Source organism: Sorex araneus, chromosome 5, assembly GCF_027595985.1.
Source record: "Sorex araneus isolate mSorAra2 chromosome 5, mSorAra2.pri, whole genome shotgun sequence".
Taxonomy (NCBI): Eukaryota; Metazoa; Chordata; class Mammalia; order Eulipotyphla; family Soricidae; genus Sorex; species Sorex araneus.
The window spans coordinates 119,270,763-119,292,579 of record NC_073306.1 but is presented as its reverse complement, the minus strand read 5'-3'; the positions used below and the strand labels follow the sequence as shown (position 1 = coordinate 119,292,579).

The 21,817-nt window shown below is 58.7% G+C and overlaps 1 protein-coding gene across 9 annotated transcripts in view; it reads right to left on the bottom strand.

The window, feature by feature from the left end:
* Window positions 1-21,817, bottom strand: part of CEP250 (centrosomal protein 250) — a 46,189-nt gene that overhangs the window by 6,684 nt on the left and 17,688 nt on the right. For all 9 annotated transcript variants that reach the window (XM_055139221.1, XM_055139218.1, XM_055139226.1 and 6 more), the window contains 17 exons: window positions 21,318-21,500; window positions 19,420-19,564; window positions 18,485-18,631; window positions 16,689-16,919; window positions 14,626-14,819; window positions 14,316-14,443; window positions 13,966-14,135; window positions 13,710-13,877; window positions 13,224-13,358; window positions 11,232-11,375; window positions 10,610-10,743; window positions 8,916-9,054; window positions 7,282-7,624; window positions 6,248-6,360; window positions 4,549-4,669; window positions 3,711-3,832; window positions 134-2,692 (listed from right to left, as the gene is read on the bottom strand). In XM_055139221.1, coding sequence (XP_054995196.1) covers window positions 134-2,692; window positions 3,711-3,832; window positions 4,549-4,669; window positions 6,248-6,360; window positions 7,282-7,624; window positions 8,916-9,054; window positions 10,610-10,743; window positions 11,232-11,375; window positions 13,224-13,358; window positions 13,710-13,877; window positions 13,966-14,135; window positions 14,316-14,443; window positions 14,626-14,819; window positions 16,689-16,919; window positions 18,485-18,631; window positions 19,420-19,564; window positions 21,318-21,500 — 5,176 coding nt within the window. The remainder of the gene's footprint in view (window positions 1-133; window positions 2,693-3,710; window positions 3,833-4,548; window positions 4,670-6,247; window positions 6,361-7,281; window positions 7,625-8,915; window positions 9,055-10,609; window positions 10,744-11,231; window positions 11,376-13,223; window positions 13,359-13,709; window positions 13,878-13,965; window positions 14,136-14,315; window positions 14,444-14,625; window positions 14,820-16,688; window positions 16,920-18,484; window positions 18,632-19,419; window positions 19,565-21,317; window positions 21,501-21,817) is intronic.

Below are 21,817 nucleotides of genomic sequence, written 5' to 3'. Positions count from 1 at the left end.
GAATAAGCTTCTGCTTGCGTATCTCGACTGTAGACTCGAGCCGGGCGGGGGAGTCTTGGCCTCAGGCCCAGCGTGGCAGAAAGCTCCTGAGCTCAGTCCCCCGGGGCTCTGGCCCCGACGGGGGTTCACTCACCTGCAGCCTCTGCTGTTCCGAGTCACGCTCCAGGACAGAGGTTTGGAGGGTCATGGCGACCTCCTGCAGGCGGCTGACGCTGGCCTTGCTCTGGGCCAGGGCCAGGGCCAGCTCGTGCGCCTTCTCCCTCCACTCGATCTCCCTGGCCTCAGTGTGCCTCAGGGCCGCCTGCACGCGCTCCAGCTCCTTCTGCAACCTGGGTCCTAGAGAATCAAACTGCAGACTCGGCGCCGCCACGAGGGAGGCCTTCTGGGGGGAGTCGTCCGAAACCTGGCCCTGCAGGGCCTTTCTCAGCCCCTGGATCTCCTCCTCCTTCCGGGCGAGAGTCTGCTGCAGCTCCCGGAGGCGCCGCCCCTCGTCCTCTTCTCTCTCCTGGGTCCTGCTCTCTTCGTCCCTCTGGGCCAGAGACACCTCCAGCAGCTGGCCCTGTTTCTTCTCACGCGCCAGCTCCTCCTCCTTCTGGCCCAGCGCCTGCTGGAGCCGCTGCACAGCCTCCTGGTGACGAAGGTCCTGGTCCTGGATCTCCCGTTCCCGCTTCTCGAGGGCCTCCTCCAGCTGCCTGGCTTGTGCCCGGCAGGTGTCCAGGGCGGCCTGCAGGGTGGCGGTGCCGGCCTCCAGGCCCCGCTGCGCCTCCGCCTGCCCCTGGAGATGCTCCTCTTTCTCCTGCAGGGTGGCCTGAGCCTGGCTGAGGGCATCCTGCAGGGCCTCGGCCTGGCTCTGGGCAGCCTCCTCCCGGAGCTGGGCGGACTGGCCAGCGGCGCGCAGGGCCTCCAGCTCCTGGGCCCGTTCCTTGAGCACGGCCTCTGCCTGCAGCCAGCTGTCGCGCAGGCTCCTGGCCTCCGCCTCGTGCTCCTGGGCCTGCTCCGCGCACTTCTGCTGGAGGGCCAGCAGTGCGTTCTCCTGCGCCAGACACTCCGCTCTCAGGTCACTCAGCACCTCCTCCAGGGCCTGCACCCGCTGGCCCTCCATCCCCAGCTCCTCCTCCAGCCTCCGCACGTGCTCCTTGTAGCCGTCAAGCTCCCCCTGGTGCTCCTCCAGGGCCCCCCGCGCCTGCTGCAGCTCGCTCTGCAGTGCCCGCGCCTGCTCCTTCGCGTCCTCCTCCTGGCCCTGGGCCTGCTGCTGCCGGCGCTGCAGGGCCTCGAGCTCCCGCTCGCGCTGGGCCAGGCCTCTCTGCGCCTCGTCCAGCTGGGCCTGCAGCGCCTGCACCTGCCGTGCCCCTTCCTCCCGGGCGTCCTGCAGGTGCTGCTGCAGCACCACCAGTTCCTGCTCCTGCTGAGACAGCAGCAGCCCGGTCTCCCCCACCTTCCGGTGCAGGCCCTGGAGCTGCTGCTCCAGCTGGTCCTTGTGCTCCCGGAGCTCCTGGATGTGCTCCAGCTGGCACTCCACCTCCTTCTCCTTGTCGCGCAGGATCAGCTTCATGTGCTCGAGGCTCCCGCGCTGGGCTTTGCTCGGGCCCTTCTCTTCCTCCGCGCGCTCTTGCGGCAGCTCCCGGCCGCGCTCCTTCAAGGAGAGCTTGATCTGCTCCAGGTCCTCCTCCAGGATCTTGGTCTGCAGGCTCCTCTGATCTTCCAGGACCCGAATCCGCTCCTTCTGCAGCGCCAGCTCCTGGTCCCTCCGCTCCAGGTCCTGGGTCAGCAGCTCCTTCTGCCTCTGCAGCTCCTCCGCCTGGTCTCGCTGGGACCTGGCCTCCCGCTCCTTCTCCTGGAGCTCCTGGGCCAGCAGGGCGTTGTGGCCCTCCAGCTCCTGAATCTGGCTGCTCTGCGCCTGCAGTTCCTGGCTCCTCTCTTCCAGGTCCAGTGTCAGGTGGGTCATGGCCACCCTCTGCATCTCCCTCTGGCCCTCCAGCTCCTCCACGGCCTTCTGCTGGTACTGCATTTTGTGATGGTTCTCCTCGAGCTCCAGGGCCAGGCATTCCAGGGTCACCAACTGCTTCTTCAGGTCCTGGATCTGCTCTTGCTGGGACTCGATCACTTGGGCCTTCTTCTCCAGCTCCAGAAGCTGATGCTCCAGGAGACTTCTCTGCGTCTCTCGATCCTTCTCCAGCTCCTTCAGCTGCTCCGTCTGCAGAGTCAGCTTCTGCTCCCGCTCCTGGACGGCCATGGGCAGATGCTCGAGCACAGACCGGCACCGCTCCAGCTCCTGGATCTGTTCCTGCTGCAGGTCCACCTCGCGGTTCCTCTTCTGGAGGTCCAGGGACAGCACCTCCAACGCGGCCTTTTGCATCTCCCGCTGCGTCTCCAGCTCCCGGAGCTTCCCCTGCAGAGTCGCTACCTCCTTCTCTTTTTCCGACAGACTCTGGGTCAGGGCTGCCAGGTTCTCCTGCAGGGCCTTCCCCTGGGCCACCTTTAGCTCGCCCTGTTCTTGCAGGGCCTGCGCCCTCTCGCGCTCACTCTCCACCTCGTCATGTTTCAGTTTCAGGGCCGAGCGAGTGGTCCTCAGGTCCTCCTCCAGGGCTCTGGCCGCACTGGCCTGCGCCCTGGCTTCTGCCACCGACGTCTGCAGCTGGGCCACCTGGGCGCTCAGGCTCTCCTTGCCCGCCAGAAGCACGTCCCGCTCATTCTGGAAAAGAGGCCAAGCCAGCTTAGATGAACCCCTGACCCTGTCACGCCAGTGCAAACCCCTCCTTTTTAATTCCTGGATTGGGGCACCACCATCGTCAAGGATTCAGGTTGGCTGGGGGGAACCCCAAAACCAAAATACAAATGCAAACCAAATGCATTCTTTTTAAGGTGATAGTGTAACTCTCTCTCTCTCTTTTTTTTTTTGTGCTTTTTGGGTCACACCTGGCGATGCACAGGGGTTACTCCTGGCTTTTTTTTTTTTCTTTTTGGGTCACACCCGGCGATGCTTAGGGCTGACTCCTGGCTCTGCACTCAGGAACCACTCCTGGCATGCTCAGGGGACCATATGGGATGCTGGGAATTGAACCTGGGTCAGCTGCGTGCACGGCAAACGCCCTACCCGCTGTGCTATCGCTCCAGCCCCTCTCTCTTTCTCTTTTGGTCACACCTGGTAATGCTCAAGGATTACTTCTGGCTCTGCATTTAGAAATTATTCCTGGCGGTGCTTGGGGACCATACGGGATGCCGGGGATCGGACCTGGGTTGGCCACGTACAAGGCGAATGCCCTACCCGCCATACTATCATTCTGACCCCAAGACTATTTCTCAACTGGGGCCAGGGGATGATAATCCAAGAAACCCACAGGTGAAAATCTTATCAATAGGGGTCCCAGGCAGGAACCAGGTCAGAAGGGGCCCCCGACGAAGAAAGGCTGGGAGTGAAGATCTTGACTACGCTCCAGGTTTCGCTTTGCCCTGGATAAGCCTGATGCAGACATGTCATCCAGGTGCCAATCTTTCAGGGCAAGGGATAACAACCTCCAACTCCATTTGGAAAAAGTATTTACAGGTGGGCCCACTGGGCCCTGGTATCGTGCACAGGGCTGTGGCAACAGCCAAAACAGACTCTTGCTGAATGAACTTGGGGACTGGAATCGGACGGGGGTGACCACAAAGCCAAGGTGGGCCTGGGGGGCCGAGCTCTGGGACCCCTCCTGACCGTCCCCTGCACCTACCTGGGCCTCCACTCCCTGCAGTTCCGCCCGCCGGAGGCGGCTCTGTAAGGACACCACTGTGGCCTGCAGCTCCGTCAGCTCAGACTCCAGGGCCTTCCGCTCTGCTTCCCACTTAGACTTCGCTATGGGAAGGAGAAAGAGCGTGGGAGTGGCAGATAGAAGGGAAACAGATTCCATCCGGGTCCCAGAGCCCTCACCCCTCTCCTGCTGGCCAGGGCTCTTGAGGCTTCCAAGCTCCTGCCTGCATGTCCCCCATCGCAGCCACCTACCCTGTTTCTGAGAAGTGCACCTGGGCCCGCCCCTGGCTGGACACCTCAGAGAGCCCTCGGGGATGTTTCTGACACTTGGGCCACCTCCCACAAACAAGTTCTTCCCTCCCATGGCAGAATCGTGGGCCACAACCCCCCCGCCCCGGCCCCACCTCTCGGCCCACCACCCATCACCCTCACTGCCGCTTGCCCTTGGCACGGCCTTGGCACGGCATCAAGACGTTCCCTAGACTCTTTACTCTCTGACCCCGCCAGACAAGCCCGCAATCCTCCTGTTGGTTGGAGATAATAATATCAGCCACATGGGTAAATGACAGAGATTCAGAGTTTTACAACATTCCCCTAGTCCCGGCCCTGGGCTCCCTGTCCCGTAATCTCCTGCCGAAAGCAACAGAGGCCTGGCCAGCAGCTTCTCTCAGTCCATTGCAGCTGTTGCCCCTAATCACGGCTGTTTCCCCCTCAAAGGCCAAACAGAGTGGAAAAACGGGGCACACGCATGTGTGAGTGTGGCTTGGGCCCCCTAAGGGGTGGTCTCGCGCCGCCTTTCCACCCTCCTGCCAGGCTCCCACCTTCCTGGCTCTGGGAGAGCTGCTGCTGCAGATCCTGCGACTCCCTGAGCCTCCGGCTCTCCTCGGCCTCGGCAGCGCTGAGCCGCTGCTCCAGCTGCTGCGCCTGGTCCTGCAGATCGTCCTGACAAAGGAAGGACATAGCTCCTAGTGCCTCCACTTCCCCAGAGCGAGCCCTCTCCTCCCGGGAGCCTCCCCCATTGCTGGGGCCCCTCTGGACTCTCGCATCTCTCTGACAGGTGAGGAACGAGCTTGGCTTTAGCCGACCAGGGTCTCGTGTGCCCCTCCCACCTGCCCGAGTCTTGCTTTGGGGGTGCTTGGGCCCATACTTGGCCGTGCTGGGGAACTGCTCCCGACACAACACTAAGGGGACCAAGCAGAGCTGGGCTGGAACCCAGGACGTGTAATGCAGAGGCTCCAGCCCGTGCAGCCACCTCCCTTACCCTGTAACCCGTGGAGTTTTTGAGGTTCCTTCACGTCTTTGCCCGAGGCGTTTCTCTCTTTCTTCCCCTCCCTGGGTGCTGCTGCAGTGAGCGGGCGCACCTGGTCACGGTGCTGTCACCTGACCTGCCGTGCGGGCAGGGAGATCCGAGCGCAGAGTGGCTGGGGCTGGACCCAAGGCCTCCTTCCTGCCCCAGAGCTAACCACAGGCCTCCTGGTCCTGCTTTCCCACAGGAGGCGGACACCCCGCAGGACATGGCCTGGCTGAGCAGCCTGACAGTTGAACACCTGACGGGCCCGGGTGCAGTGCTGCTCGGGTGCCGCCAGCAAGGGGTGCTGGGATTGAACCTGGGGCCTCCTCCAGGCATGCGCTCCAGCCCTCTGAGGGACCATCCTGCCCACCCCTGCCGTCTTGACGCTTAGAAACAGGCCTTCTGTTGAAATCTTCCCTGGCACTAACAGGGCCAAGACTCCCTGCACGCCTCCTTCAAAGCTCAGCTCCGAGCTCACTTCCGCCCGCCTCCTGTGGCCCCTCAGAACAGTGTGACCTGTCCCTCTCCCCACGTGCCCACAGCGTGCCGTGCGGTCTCGCTCTGTTACCGGCCTGGTGAGAGGGACACGCTCTATCCTGTCTCTGCCAGGAAGCAGTTTGGCTCCTCAGCCACGTCACAAGCTTTTTTTTTTTTTTTTAAAACATTTTATTTCTTATTTTTGCCTTTTGGGTCAATGCTCAGGGGCTACTCCTGGCACTGCAATCAGGACTTACTCCTGGCGGTAATTGGGACCATATGGGACACCAGCGATTGAAACCGGGTTGGCCGAGTGCAAGTCAAAGGCCCTCCCTACTATACTATGGCTCCAGCCCCATCACAAGCCATTCTTGAGGGCAGGGACGACCCCTTTCTCCTCTCCGAATACCCAGGTCGAAGAGGTGGGCACCTAAGTTTTGATTGACTGGCTGACTGGGGATTGGAATTTGTGAACATCTCCTTCAGAAGGCAACCTCAAAATCTTGGTGGACCCCAGGTGGCCTTGGAGCCTGTGGCACCGAGATCACTGGGGATGGAGAGGCAGCGGAGACCAGCAGCACTGGCCCTCTGCAGGCGGGACACACCAGGCCCCTTCTGCCCCTAGGGAAACCGAGGTCACGAGGCCCACACCTCACCACAGGGCCAGGCGGAGGGCTGGCCAGGGCACCTCGGCCCAGCTCCAACAGCTTCCCTGGGCAGCGGAGGGCTCAGAGGCCAGGGGCGAGACCTACCCGGGCCTGCCGAGCTTTCCACAGGTCCTGGTGAAGTTTGCGGAGGGCGGACGCCACAGCCTCGGCAGTCAGGGGGGACCCTCTCTGGAGGAGCGGCCTCATTCCGTTCCGGTCTGGAAAAATGGAGGAAAACCCCGTGAGCTGGCTGTACCAGGAAACCGGCGAGGACCCCATCGCCCCCCAAAAACCAGCCTGGGCCTTCCCACACCCTTAGTGGCTCCTCAGAGAACTCGCTGCCTGGTTTCTCATATCCCGTGTGAGGTGCCATGCGGGCACTGGCAGGGCTCCCTCGGGACATTCTAGGCATGGGGTGGGTTGCTGGACACCTTTGGTCACAGTAACTCCTGGGAAGTCCCTGAGAGATACTCCTGATGTGCCTTCTCAGGGCAGCGGGGGACAGGGACAGAGGATCAGCGCCTCACATGTACCCTCATCCCCTGAATTACACACCCAGACCCTGACACCCTATTTTAATTTTTTTTTAAGGCCATACCCAGTGGTGCTTGGGGCTCACTCCTGCCTCTGCACTCAGGAATCACCTGCCAATGCTTGGGGGTCAATACGGGGTGCCGGAGATAGAACCTGGGTTTGCTGTGGGCAAGGCAAATGCCCTCCCCACTGTATCACTGTTCCAGCCCCTGGTGCCCTCACTTTCTTTTCTGTTTTAGTTTTGGGCCATATCCGGCGATGCTCAGGGGTTACCCTGGCTCTGCACTCAGGAATCACTCCTGATGGTGCTCACGAGACCATATGGGATGGGGGATTGAACCTGGGTCAGCTGCATGCAAGGCAAACGCCCTACTCACTGTGCTATCTCTGGGGCCCCTGATGCCCTCACTTTAAAACCGAGAGAATCCAGCTCAGAGCTCCTTATCCAAGGGCATGCATTTAGTCACAGGGGTTTCACACTGGCTCAATTCATTCCAAACTCTGTGAGCTCAAGGCTAAGACCTGGAGCTCGAGGCAAAGAGGCGGCAGGAAGCACAGGGCTGGCCCTCCTGCCCCGGAGGATGGCAGCTGGGGGGCCGCCTCACCTGACTCCGGCCCGCGGAGGGCAAGCGCCGAGTCTCCCCCGCCGCTCAGCTCGGGCCTGCTCTCACACGCCGCGCCCAGGGCCTGCTGCAGGACCGCGCACAGGCTGGCCAGCTGGGCCTGGGCCTGGTGGCAGGGCTGCTGCTCCTTGGCCAGCGCCTCCAGCCGGCTCTCGGCGCCGTGCAGCTGCAGCTGCAGCTGGGCTGTCTTGGTCTCCTGGGTCCACAAGGAAGCCCGCAGCTCCTGCTCCGTGACCCGCGCCGCCTCGAGCTCCTCCAGCAGCTGGGCTTCCTGGGCCAGAAAGTCGGCCTCCTTCTCCTTCACCTCCTGCCTCAGTAGCTCCACCTGCCAGGGAGAAGGCGGGCGTGGGGGGGAGTGGTCACTCACAGCAGGACAGCAAAATGGCCTGTCATCCCAAGAGATCCCTACGCTAGACTGGCCCTGGGTGGGGAGGATATCAGCAGCTTTAGCTCCCTGGCGAGTAATGGGGGTCGCTGCGATAGTGTACCCCAGATCTGACCTGAGACCACCTACCCACTCACCCCAGCACAGGGGCCGGGTCCTGGGTCCCCCTGGCAGAAGCTTTCGAACTCGGCAAGAACGGCCGTGACACAATGGCTATGGGGAGGGAAGGTAAACTGTGTCTTGTCACTTCAGGAACTGTCGTCCTCATTGTAAGGATGAAGACACTGACACTCACACAACCAGGAAGCGGCAGACCGGGCGTCACCCCAGGTCGCCCAGCAGTCTCTCGGCCTTTTCCTGACCCGCTTCCTTCCAACCTGGTTTCCTTCAGAGGCCCCCCTTGTCCTAGCAGTGGGTCCCCCACCCCTTTATGTGACCTTTGTGTGTTGCCCCCTTAGTATATCTGGGGGCCACAAGAGGGCCCCAGCTGAGAAACGCTGGGCTCACGACAGATCTGGGTTCTCAGCAGCTCTCACCTACTCTCTGGTGTTGGATGTCTGCCCCCCAAACCCCCCACCCCACAATCCCCCTCGCTTTGGCCCACTGGACCATGTGCACTGAAAGTGGCGGGGTCTGAAATAGGGTTCTCCTGGGCTCTGCCCCTTTGGGTGCTATGCTCTCTGTTCAAGAGTCATTCTTTATATTTTTACATCACACCCAACTGTGCTCAGGGCTTACTCCTCTCCTGGCTCTGTACTCAGGAATCACTCCTAGTGTTGCACTTGGGGTGCCAGGGATCAAACTCTGGTTGGCCACATGAAAAGTAAGCATCCTACCCACTGTACTATTGCTCCAGCCCTAGGGGACCTTTTATTAGGTTTCGTTTTGGGGCCGGGCTCAAGAATTCCTCCTGGTTGTGCTCAGGGGACTGTACGGGATGCTGGAGATGGAATGTGCGTTGGCCATGGGCAAGGCAAATGCCCTACCTGCTGAACTACCGCTGTGGCCCTGCACTCTTAACTCTAGGCTGGGCCGGGCTGGATTGCACCTGCCCCCAGGACTGCTGAAGACCCAGTATGCCCCGTAACGGGGACGTGGAGCACGGAAGGCCAGCTTTACGGGAGGATGCCGCACATTACTGCCCCTGCGCCCCAGCCCTGACACCTCAGAAGCTCCTCCGAGGAGCAGGGCTTTCGCCCTGGAGCAGGGCTTTCGCCCGGGTGGGCAGTACCTGGGCACTAAGCTCCTTCTGGCCTTCTTGGGCCTCCTGCATGTCCTGGCACAGCGAGTTCAGCTCCTGCTGTCGAACGGAGTCCGCGTCTTGTAAAACCAGGAGCCTCTGTTCCTTCTCCACCAGCGACAGAGTCAAGCTGCAAAGAGGGGGTAGGAAATGCTAGATTGTCCTCCAGGGCAGGAAGAGCTGCCTGCCCAGCACTCCCAACTGGCACGGCCCGTCGTGCCTCTCTGCCACCTCAGTTTCCTCTTCTCCGGAAAAGTCCAGAAATATCCCTCTAATACTGCAGATTCAACATGTCCATTTCTCTCAGTCGCCGCCGGCGTCTCCAGCTCAGTGAAAGGAGCCTCCAGCTACCACTCAGTGCCTCGCCCTTTAGGCCTTCATCCCGCCTGAGTTTTCCCTTCGCCCCACCCAGAGCCGACCTATGATTCCAACTCCTTGAATGACCCTTACAGCCTCTGTCCTTCCGCACGGCCTGCATTGGTCAAGCTTTAGCGTCTCCATCTGGACAACCTAACCTGCTGCCTCTCGTTGCATCATCCAAAGAACTGTCTGGGGGGCGAAATGATAGTACAGCATCTGCCTCACACCTGACTGAGCAGGGTGAGTTCCCCCCACACACACCTTATGGACCGCCCCCCCGCCCTGATCCCCGCCAAGAGTGAGCCCTGAATGCAGAGCTCTGAGCACTGTCGGTGTGGCAAAAAAAAAAAAAAAAAGAGATTATCTCTGGCCCTCAAACTGAGGACGCACACGCTGCCCATGATGGAGTGGCCACACAGGCCCTATGTCTCCACTATGTCTTCTAACATACCATAACTGGACTCTGTCAAATCTCCCCGTTTAAAATCCTCCAGTGGCTCCCCACAAAACTCAGACTCTCTGCTGTGGCCTAAACATATTGATAGCCCACAGACTGGTCTAGTTCCAGTCCCCTTCTCATTCATCACGTTCCAGCAAGTCCCAGGCACTTTCAGTTTAACCAACTACACAGGCCCTGATCTGCTTTAGGGCCTTTGCACATGCTACTCTGCCTACCGCGTGGAGCTCTCCCACCCTTTGCACGGCTGGCTCCCTTTCACCCATCAGTGATCAGTTTCAACGCCACGTCTAGAGAAAGGCTCCCCACCTTTGCCTAAAGGTCTTCACTCCATACCCCCTGCCATTTCAATCTTATAGCATCCCTCCCCCGTCTAGAGAAAGGCTCCCCACCTTCGCCTAAAGGTCTTCACTCCATACCCCCTGCCATTTCTATCTTATAGCATCCCTCCCCCCTCAGCATGTAACATAATTTGCAATTATTTACTTGGGGAATTATTTGATTCATGTCTACCCAGAAATTAGAATTTCATTTCGAATTTCTACTGAGATAAAAACTCTACAGCCTTGATCACTGTTTACCCCAACCCCTGGCACAGTGCAAACGGGTGTTCTCGAAATGATCTGCTTTATGACAGCGGAGTCCGGGAGACAGGGACCATGTCTCCATGTGGCTACCTGGACAGCTCAGAACTGGAGACCCGGTCAGCTAGACGACCTGAGCAATGACCAGCCAATGGCACAGTGACCGCTCCGGTCAGACAGGCTAAAAGCAATTTCCTGGTGTGAGACAGGCCACGTGGTTTCAACCTTTTCACCCCTACAGACTAGGCCTGATGCACAGAGCAGAAAGCAGTGTGCCGGCCCACCTGGCTTTCTCTCTCTCCAGCTCCTTCTGAATCCGGCTGCACTCCTGGGCCTCTCTCAGCTTCTCCTGAACCTCCTGCTCCACCAGCCTCTGGGAACTGTCCTTGAACACCAGCTGAGACTTCAAGTCCTCCACCTGGAATGTTACAGGCATGAAGATGCAGGGCAGGCCCGGGGCAGGGGGAAGAGCTTCTCTGGAAGCTCTGGGGTGCTTTGAGGCAGCCTACGCGTCCCCAGCCCGTTCCCAGTCTCTGCAGCTTCCAGCAACCCTCACGCACTGCAGCTACCACCCAGCTGCGCGCCCCATCTCTCCAGTCTACACACAAGCGGTGCAAACGCAGGATGCTCCAAATCGGCACGACATCTAACTAGACCGGAGGTGCAAAGTGAATGGCAGTGCCCAGCGACTGGACTTTTGTAAAATGCACAACCTCAATGCCACTGTCTGTGGGTTCTGGAGAGGAAAAGGGATGAGACTAGGAAACAATGGGTCCTACCAAAATACCGAATGGCACTCTGGGGAACCTAAGGAAACTGAGGCGAGGAGGCTGGCTGGGAAGCCCAGGGCCTGTGGTCATCCAGGGCCCTGCGGTGCGGGGGCTGGGGGTGCGGGGCTGGCAGGACCTGCTCCTGCAGCTCTCTCTTATCCTGCAGCAGTGCATGGCCCTCGTCCTGGAGGGCAGCCAGGTCCGCGCGGTGCCGCTGTGCTGCCTGCGCCAGTTCCTGCTGGGCCTCTCGGAGCTGCGCCTGCAGCCTCCCCGTGGTCTCCTGCAGAGGGGAAGGGAGCCATGAGCCAGGCAGCATCCACTGGGCGTGCTCCCGAGACCACGCTGTGCAAGTGTGTGCCGCCCCAGGGCTCCTATTTGAGACTGGTGAAAGCTGAGGCCGGCTCCGGCCACCCGGGTTGTTTCTGTGATGTCCGGTCACCTCCTCAGGATATGCTTACTCTCAGGGCCCTGTTTGAGCGCAGTCCCTCCCCGCAGACTCTGCCACAGACTCCCCACACTGCCACTCCACGGCCACACACGTGTGCACTCCGCCACTCAGGATCCAAGTATTTTAAAATGCATGCACAAGGGGCTGGAGCGATAGCACAGCTGGTAGGGCGTTTGCCTTGCACGCGGCCGACCCGGGTTCTAATCCCAGCATCCCATATGGTCCCCTGAGCACCGCCAGGGGTAATTCCTGAGTGAAGAGCCAGGAGTAACCCCTGTTCATCACCGGGTGTGACCCAAAAACCAAAAAAAAAAAAATGCATGCACAAGAAAATCATTCCGGCATTTATTTGGGGGCCATGTTGGCAGTGCTCGGGACTTCCATCTGGCTCTGCACTCGGGGATGACTCCTGGCAGTGCTCAGGGGATCATGTGGGACACCTAGAGCAAGCTCCCTACCCACTGTCCTATTGCTCCGGCCCTGATTCTGGTTTCATACACAGCTTCCCTCGGGTTCCAGAATCCCAAGTTCCAATCCTGGTGGACACAGGACCCTGCCCTCCTCTCCCTGAATGCCTGAGCTGATCCCTCCAGAGTCACAGTCCCTTGCCGCAGCCGTGGGGGCCCAACGACAGCTTTCCCTCCCCTCTGCCTGAGTGTCTTCCAAACAACTCACTTCTTTTCTTCTCCTCTCTAATAGCTTTATAGGGATCTCATTCGCATATAGTTCACCCATTTGAAAGGGACAATTCAGGGGCTAGAGTGACATCAATGGGCTGTGCACAGGCTCTGCATGTGGTGTCTGGGCTATGTGGTGGTGCTTAGGGCTGACTCCTGGCTTAGGGCTGACTCCTGGCTCAGTGCTCAGGGACCAGTCCTGGTGGTGCTCAGGGAGCCAAACGGGATGCTGGGGATTTGACCCAGGTTGGCTGCATGCAAGGCAAGCTGTACTATTGCTCCAGCCCCAGGCTCTGCAAGGTGGGAAGCCTGGGTTTGATCCCTGGCACCGCAGGGTCCCCCAGGCTCACTGGGAGCGACCCTCAAGCACAGAGCCAAAAATAGCCCCAAGCATCATTGTGTGCGGTCTCAAAGCAAAACAAATTAGCAGAAATAAAAAGCAGAATTTGATATGTTCCAAGTTGTGCCACTGACACACGACCTAGTTTAGGACACACTTGTCATTTTTGAAGAAATGGCGGCCCCTCCTCTCTCCCTGCCCAATACACCTCCTGAGCCCTCTCCCACCCACTCACCTACCTCCTCAGTCCCTCTGGATGTGTGTCCCGCTGTGGACACTGCCTTGGAACAGAGCTACACATTCACACATGCCAAACGCTCCCAGGGTCATCCCTGCTGCTCCACTGTCCCTTCCTCCAGCCTCCGCATCGCAGCTGACTTTTTCCCGGGGCCCTCCTTGACCTGTGTGTCCCATGGGCGCCCCCTGGAGTGTCACTCTCTCTAGCCTTCTTCCTTCCCTTTGTGCTTGTCAACACCCGCGATCACATCAGTGCTACAAGGTTGCTCGAGGGCAGGAGCCACGCCTGTCACATCACTGCTCTGCGGTACCTTGACATCTGGCACATGTTGGCCCCTCCCCCAGGGCCAGGCACAGTGAACTGCCAAAGACCCGCTGACGGTGAGGGCTGTGCTCCCCTGCCGCCCTGCCCCACCCGCCCCCTACCTGCTCCTTTAACTTCTGCGCCTTCATGTCCTGCCTCAGCTGTTCCAGCTGTTGGCCGGCATCTGCCAGCTCCTTCTGGGTCCGCAGCAGAGTCTCCAGCAGCGACACCCTCTCCTTCTCCGTCTCAAGCTGCATCTGTGGGGAGGAGGAGCCTGGGGTCCCCATCTCACCCACAAGGCCACAACCCCACTCCAGTTGCGCTGGGGTTCTCCTGGCAAACGGGGCTGGGGGCCGAGGGCGAAGGAAGTGGTGGGCCCAGGCCTTCAGAACCAGGAAGTGCAAGGATTGCCCCGGGCCCGCGGGCTGGCAGGATGTGGTTGACGCTGGCCCTCCCGCAGGAAGTGCGACACCCGGCCAGCCCTGCAGCTCACCCTTGAGCCAGGTGGGCCGCCACAGTCTCTTCTGGAAGCCCCCCGCCCGCCCCAACAGCGGAGGAGGAAGTGGGCTGAGGGAGAGTGGGGGGTCCAAGCGTGCCTGGCTTCCCACCTGGCACAGGGCGCTCTCCGCCTCGGCCCGTTCTTCCTCCCTCTGCTTCTGGGCGGCCTCCGTTTCTGCCTGCTGCTCTCTGAGCCGTGTTTCTAGCTCAGCTTTCTCCCTCTCGAGGCCCTCCAGGGCCTTCGCCAGTTCCTGCTCATGCCAGGCGCGCTCTTTCTCCTGGTCAGGAGGAGGAAGAGACTCTCACGAGGGGGCAGAGGGTCAGCGAGCCGGCCTCACCCATCCCCCGGCTACGCGCGCCACCTACCCACGTCTCCTGCAGCCGCTTCACCTCCTCCCCATGGGCCGCCTGCTCCTGCTGCAGGGCCGCCTGCCCCTCCTGCTTGGCCAGGGCCAGCTGCTGGGCCGCTGCGCCCCGCTCCTGCTCCGCCCGGTTCCGTTCCACCTCGAGCTCCAGCTTCAGGCACTTCACTTCCCCTAAGACGCCAACGGCACGATCCGGTCCAAGCCTCTGCCTGGCTCCTTCTCGCCTGGCCCCAATGACCATCTCGGAGGCCCCGGGGCTGTCTGGAGGAGCCTCCCGCTGCTGCCACCACTGTCCGGCTTTCCGCACCCCCATGGGAAGAGATGGCGTCCTGGTCCCAAGTGGGTTCTCACCTTGGATCACTTCCTTGGCCTGAGTGACGGTTTGAATCTGGACCTCCAGCTGCGCCTTGGTGACCTCTATGAGAGAGCTCTGCTGCTGGGCCTCAAACAGACTGCTTTCCAGTTGCTCCTTGGCCGAGCTGGGAGATGTAGGAATCAGGAAGAAGTCTCAGCCCACAGGCCCCCTGCCCCTGCCTGCACAGCGGAGGGTTGTGAGCAGGAGACGCTAGGGGGCGCCACGTCAAATTCTTGGCTCATTCAGAACCCAAGAGCGCCTTCTGAACCTCCCCCTCCCCCCGGTTGGCGCAGGGCGGAGGCCTACCTGAGCTCCAGCAGCTGCACAGCCAAGGCCTCCCGGTCCCGCTCCACGGCCTGCAGCCGGACCTCCAGGGCGGCCCTCTCCCGTACGAGGGCCTCCTTCTCCTGCACGGCCCGGGACAGCACCTCTTCCCCCCGCTGGGCCTCCTGATTCAGCTGCTCCAGCTGAGCCGCGGTGGCCTCCTGCTGATGACATGCCTGAGGAGACATTGGTGGATAGGGGGAGCAGGGGCGAGACGCTTCAGCGACGCTCAGCGCTGCTACCATCAGGCTGCGGCCACTGGCTTCCCAGAGATCCTGGACCGAGGATCCACCGGTCCTCATGGCCCACTCTAACGGACCTGTCTAGTTCCCTGATCAACCCCACAGAGCGTCCAGCCCAGGAAACACGTTCTCCTACGAGCAGGACCCTGTACCTGGGATGGCAAGTGACCAGCTCTGAAGCACTCTTCATCTATTTTTGGTTTGTGTGGGGACTGCTCCTGGCTCAGTGCTTAGGGGACCAGGCCCTGGTGGGGATCAAACCCAGGTCGCCTATAAGCAAAGTAGCACTTTGTACTCCAGCCCCTGGAGCTATGTCCCTGGCCATGGCACTTTTGGACTTGAGAAGACAGGGATCAGAGAGACGGTCCAGGGGTCAAGAAGCCTGCTCTGCACCCTACTGGCCCTGCACCACGTAAGGTCCTCCGAACACTGCCAGGGGCCGGCCTCTCCTGAGCACAGTCAAGAATAGCCCCTGAGCACCGTGAAGTGTGACCCAAGCCCCCAACCCCAAGAAAAAGAAGATGCAGAAAGTCAAGAAGAAAGTGATAGGCAGTTTACACACTGTCATCAGGGTAACGAGAAGTTGGGTGGGGGAGAAAGATGACCTTTGGGATGGACTACTGGCTCAGAAGCTAGTTACTAAGTTCTGTTCTCAGCTAGCCACTGGGCTAAATAAAAGCTAGAGGAATGAATACGAGGAAGACGCAACCGTGCTTTCAAGAAGGCTCTGGGCTAACAGCGGAGACGTGTGGAATGATCATTACCACGGAGCATGTACAGTGGGTGGGGGAAAGAAGCTTGAGTTCCTGACTGCAGAGAGGAGATGGATCTCGGGGTGTGTGAAACAGTGGGGGTCAGAGAAGGATTTCTATAGGAATACTTTAGTATTTAAAAATTTTTTTTTTTAAATTTTGGGCCACATTCCGCAGTGCTCAGGGATTACTCCTGACTGACCTCAGGACACTAGCCAGGTTCAGGGGGCTCTATGTGTGCTGGAAATGGAACCTGGGTCAGACATGTGCAAGGCAAATGCCCTACCACCGTACCATTGCCCTGGTCCCCAGGGATCTCTTATTTTTTTAATTTTCCTAGGTTTTGGGCCATACCTAATAGTGTTCAGGGTTTAGTCCTGGCCCGGTGATCAGGAATCATTCCTGGTGGGGCTCAGAGGACCATATGGGGTACTGGGGATGGAACCAGGTTGGTCACGTGTAAGGTAAATGCCCTACCTGATATACTACCTTTCTAGTCCTCCTATATGGACCCTTAAAATATTATATATATTACATACATATCACTGTCACTGTCATCCCGTTGCTCATCGACATACATATATGCATATATATGACTGGAGTGATAGCACAGCGGGTAGGGCATTTGCCTTGCATGCAGTCAACCTAGGTTCGATTCTTCCGTCCCTCTTGGAGAACCTGGTAAGCTACCGAGAGCATCCTGCCCACGTGGTAGAGCCTGGCAAGCTACTCGTGGTGTATTCGATATGCCAAAAACAGTAAAACAAGTCTCACAATGGAGACGTTACTGGTGCCCCTTCGAGCAAATCGATGAACAACAGGACAACAGTGCTACATGTATATATGTATATATATATATATGTATATATATATATATGTATATATGATGAAACCCAAACCATTAACACCAGTCATTCCTAAAATCATTTCATGTGATTTCCGTAGTGTCTAACTTGCTGTTTGGAAGCAGCCTGCCCCCCCCCCCCAGTTCTGTTCTGTGCAGGAAGCACAGATTCGCCCCTCCAGCGAGGGCATGGCAGGGCCTCCTCACCTCGCTCAGTTGCTTTTGGGCTTCTTCCTTCTCGTCTCGGAGGCCCTGGAGCTCCGCCTGCAGCTCGGCCCTGACCACCTCCGCTTGCAGCAGCTGCGCCTCCAGGTGGGAGTTCCGCTCCCACAGCGCGTCCCTGCTCCTCTCTGCCTGGGCCAGGCCCTCCTGCAGAGCACTCCTCGCTTGCTCTGCTGCCTCCACGCTGCAGTGCACGTGCTGGTTCTCCTGCTCCAGCTACTGGCCACAAAGACAAAGACCCCCCGGCACCAACGGTGGCCGCTGAGACACGGAGAGTGCGGACGGGAACCCGGGCGCCTGGGGGAGGAGCGCTCCCCACTCACCTGGGCTATGCCTAGATTCTAGGCTCTCGAGAGGTGGCCCTGGGGGGGGGGGCGAGATTCAAAAAGGGCCAAATCTTACCCTCAAATAACTGAGAATAAGGACGCATGAAATATTTCCAGGGCACAGAAGTGAAGCCACAGCTGCCCAAAACCCAAGAGAGAAAAGCACCGATACTGGGTTAGAACCAACCGAGATTCGTCAAGACCTCGGCTCTGGCAGGGACACTCTGGCGGAGGTCGTGCTGTTGGAATGTCGGGCGCAGGGAACTCTACCATGAACAGGACCGCAAATCACGGTGCCCCCAATTTTAAAATAATAATAAAAATACTTAGGCGCCTGACCAGATCCTTCTCTGGAAACTGCTATTAGCTCATGTGACGGGATTATAAACATCATATCCTGGGCCCAGAAGATGACTCAAAGGGCCTGTGGGAAGGCTGTGCAGGGAGGAGGCTGGTGGTGGTAGGGGGTTTGATCCCTCAAACAAATGGCCCTCCCAAGCACCACCAGGAGCAACCCAGATCAACTTGGGGACCATACTGCCAAGTAGTGGTGGCTATGACCTCTCCCCTCCACGCCCTGCTCCTGCCCAAAAGAAACCCCAAACCTAGTCTTCTGTCCCAGCCCTGGTGCTTTTCCCCGAAATATATGAAGAGGTTCTAGAGCATATGTGGGAAGGGGCTGTTTGTAATGGGTGAGTCTCGTCCTCAGAGCCTGTCTCTTGCTGAACCACCATAACCCCCTTTTTGTTAAAATTTAATTAATTTTTAAAAATATTTCATTGAATCATCGTGAGAACAGTTACAAAGCTTTCAGGATTAAGTCTCAGTCATACAATGATCCAACACCCATCCCTTCACCAGTGCAATGTTCCACCACCAAGAACCCCAGTATTCACCCCCTCCCACTCCCCCACTGCCTGTGTGGCAGATGATTTTCACTTTACTCTCTCTTTACTTTGATTACATTCAATTTTCGACAGAAAACCCACTATTATTATTTGGAATCTTTCCCCCAATAATCAGATCTGCAGAAAAGGCATCATTAGATCATTTGTTTTCTATTGCTGATAATGAAGAACATATGATATGATGTTGCATGGCCATGAAAGCAGCCGCGCGGTTTTGGCATTCTGGTATTTTAGTAATTAAGTCCAGAGGTATTTCTGCCAGCAGCCGCTGCGTTCCGAGATTGGTTTGTGTGGCTCTGGGATCGTGGCCACTCAGGGGCGGAGGAGCCATTCCTGGGAGTTTTTTTGTATATCAGGAAAGGTCGCGTGGCCGCCTAACGCCAACATAGCCCTTTTGTGGGATTCAGGGCTCCATCTGGGGACTAACCTATCGTGGGCCGACCCAGGTAGGGTCCTCCCTGTCCTGGGCACCCAGCTTCGCCTGCCACAGGCTCTGCTCGCAGCCAGGGCCCAGGGCCCTCCCTGAATCAGAGAACTGTGCGCTCACCTGGAGAAGCTGCCGGTTCAGCTCCACTTTATCTAAGGCCAAGGCCTCGTTCAAGGCACTGAGCTTGACGGCCGCGGCCCGAAGGTCAGCGACCTCAGCCTTCAGGCTGTTCTCGGAACTGGACAACTCCACCACGGACTGTTCCGCCTGCCACCGGGAGAGCGAAAGGGTTTCCCAGGGTCACCGTCCCTGCCTGGGAATGTGACCGACTCTCACCCCCCAGCACCTGCGGCCTCCTCGGGAGAGAGATGAGTCAGCGCTCAGCTCTCCTTCCAGGCCAAGCAGGCCTCCCTTCACTCACTAGCTCACTCACGCAGGAGGAAGGGGGAGGCTCAGACTATGCAGGCAGGGGTGGGGGGTGTCAACGCGCACAGATGAAAGGACACCACAGACAACGGAAGCTGCCAAGGACCCTGGGAACTCCGTTTGGGGAGAATTCCGTTTGGGAGATAGGAAGTGCTGGGGACAGGGGTGGACCAGGCAGCCAGGCACTGAGCGATGAGGAAGAGTTCGCAGCGGAAGGCGAGGGAGCAAAGCGGCGACCTGAGCAGAAGGGAGCGTGTCTGCAACGACAAAGCACTGCGAGAGAGCCGGGGGCTGCGCGGTGGAAGGGGAAGGACAGGACGAGTGAGGACGGGGATTTGGAGCCAGGAGGAGGCAAGAAACAGGCTGAGGGAGTTGGTAGAGGGCTTCAATGTGACATGAAGGAGCCGGGGAGCCGCTGCATGGTATAAGACAGGAAGTGACCCGAGCAGAGGGTAACCATCTCTCCCCGAGGGAGGGCATGTTGGAGGAGAGACTCCAGACGCAGAAACTAGGAAGTGAGGCGAGAAATAGAAGGGGGGATGGGAGTGGTCGTGGCCTCTCCTAGAAACACAGCGTTCTAACCCCTCTTCCCCACCGCCCCGCCTGGCAAGTGAGGGAGACCCACATACCCTGGCCAGTGCTGCAGTCACTTCTGCTTGCTCCTGCCTCAGCAACTCCCCTTCCAGGCGACTGGACTCCAGAGACTCCCGCAGCGCGAGCAGCTCACTGAGGGATTCTGACTGTTTGGCTTCCAGGCTCACCAGGGTCTCCTGACTACGGCGGGAAGGTTAGGGGACTAGAGGACGTCCGGGGGAGCAGTCGCAGCTCAGGGGAACAAGGATGGGGATTTCCTTTGCTCTATAACATAACGAGGAAGGGCCCTGCAGACTGCTACGGAAAGGTCTTCAAGACAGATAAAGTCGGGGAAAGCAAAAGAAAAAAAAAGCAAGACGCAGAGCAGCAAATATCATGAGCTACCTTTTGGGCAGGAAAGTGGGGGCAATAAAATATATGCTTACAGGAGCTGGGGGTGTGGCTCAGTGCAATGCGGGGCTTGCAGGTTTGATCCCTTGCAACACACACACACACACAAAAAACACACACAGAACCTATGCTTCTATTTGCACAAAACAGCATTGGAAATATAAACAAGGAACTAATTTAGTTGCCTAGAGAAGGGGGGAAATAGGACAGAGGAAGCAGAGAAGGGAATGGGAAATGGCGACTCCTTTTAAAATAGCTCCGACTTCTGAATTTTATCAATTTCAACCACTGCATGGTTGATTCAGAAAAATTAAACCTACACAGATCATTGTTTGGGGACTGGCTGCTGTCCTTGGTACCTGCCCCCACAGCGGTCCTTCCTCAGGCCCACCAGGTGTGAGGGGAGCACAGGAAGGGGCATCTAGCCAAGATGACGAAGACACGGTCTTCCGGGTGCGGAGGACCTGCCGATGCGGGCACTTTGCAAACACACCTCTTACCTTCCCAGCAACCCACGGCACACGTTGCCCCCTTCATGCTACACACAGAACAATCGGCTCACACACAGACTCATCGTGAAAGGGGTAACACGGGCCCCCGGGGGGTACTGGAGTGATTCAGGGGCAACTAGGGCCCTGGGTGCACTTGGGGGTTGCCTTCTATTGATTCAGCTGAAGAAGCTCGATCTCCAGGGGTTGAGCTCATTTATTTTCTAATCAATTAAACTGGGGTGGTAGCCAAATAGCTTAGGAATCTGAGTGAAACCAAGCAAGGGTCCACCTCGAAGGTGCTAGTGTTTCCTAAGACCCCACAGAGGTGACTCATAGCTCAGTGGGCCCCTTCACTTTGGATTTCTGTTTCTACGGGCTCCCACCACCTCTTCCTTCTGGCTGCTGTCTTGCTGTCTGGGGTTTCTGGCTTAGCCACGGGACTGGCACTTTGCTTCGGTGCTCGTCAGGTGCCCACTTGGCTGCAGTGCACCAGGGAGCACCACGGCAGGGCTGCCCATACCACGTGGGGATGTCGGGTAGTGCCAGGAACCAAGCCCAACCGCCTCAACTCTCCAAGCCTCTAGCTGCCCATTTTCTCAACCAGCTCATTTACTATTATTTCCCAGACAAAGTGCTACCCCGCAGCCAGTCCAGCCACCTCTGGGCAGGCCTGGTCCATCCTGCCTCCCTGGCATAATCTGGTCCTTCAGTGTGTCTCCCACTCTCCCAAGAGGCGTGAAGGTCCAGCTCAAAGGCGACCCTCCCCGCCACAAAGCGCCTAGTGACTGTTGCTGGATCTTCCAGAGGACCCCGCGTGATGCGCTGCCTAACTCAGAAGCCACTTGGCCTCCCCCAGCTCAGACGTTTACTTGTCCGCCTTCCACCTACGACTGCAGGCTCCTTGCGACTGGGGCCCTTCTGCATCCTGCAGCGCCTCATCCCCTCCGGGGGCTTTGCAGAGTCTGCATGACCTCTCCGTCTCCCTGGCAGGCCTCCAGGCCTCCACTTTCTAAGAGAAAAGGCTGCGGGAGGAGGACAGCGGGGTCACTCACAGGCGCTCCCGCTCGCGGACGGCCAGGTGCAGGGCCTCCTGCCGCTCCTCCCGCTCGCCCTGGGCCGAGTCCCCCAACAGCTGCAGCTCTGTGTTGGTCCTTCGAAGCCGCCAGGCCTCCTGCTCCAGCACCTCCAGCTGCTGCTGCAGCTCTGCCCGGCTCTTCTGCAGGAGGCCTCGCTCCCTGCAAGGAAAGCCGGACTGAGCCGAGACTCGGGACCCTGGACCCCTTCCTGCAGGCAACACTGCAAGGTCCAAGGGGGGGTGGACAGAGGGAGAGAGGGAGAGAGGGAGAGAAAGAGGGAGGGGGAGAGGGGAGAGAGGGAGAGAGAGGGAAGGAAGGAAAGAGAAAGAGAGGGAAGAGAGGGAGGGAAGAGGGAAGAGAAAGAGGGGGAGAGAGGGAGGAGGGAGAAAGGGAGAGAGAAGGAGAGAGGGAGAAAGGGAGAGAGAAGGAGAGAGGGAGAAAGGGAGGAATTGAGAGAGAAAGAGAGGGAAGGGGAG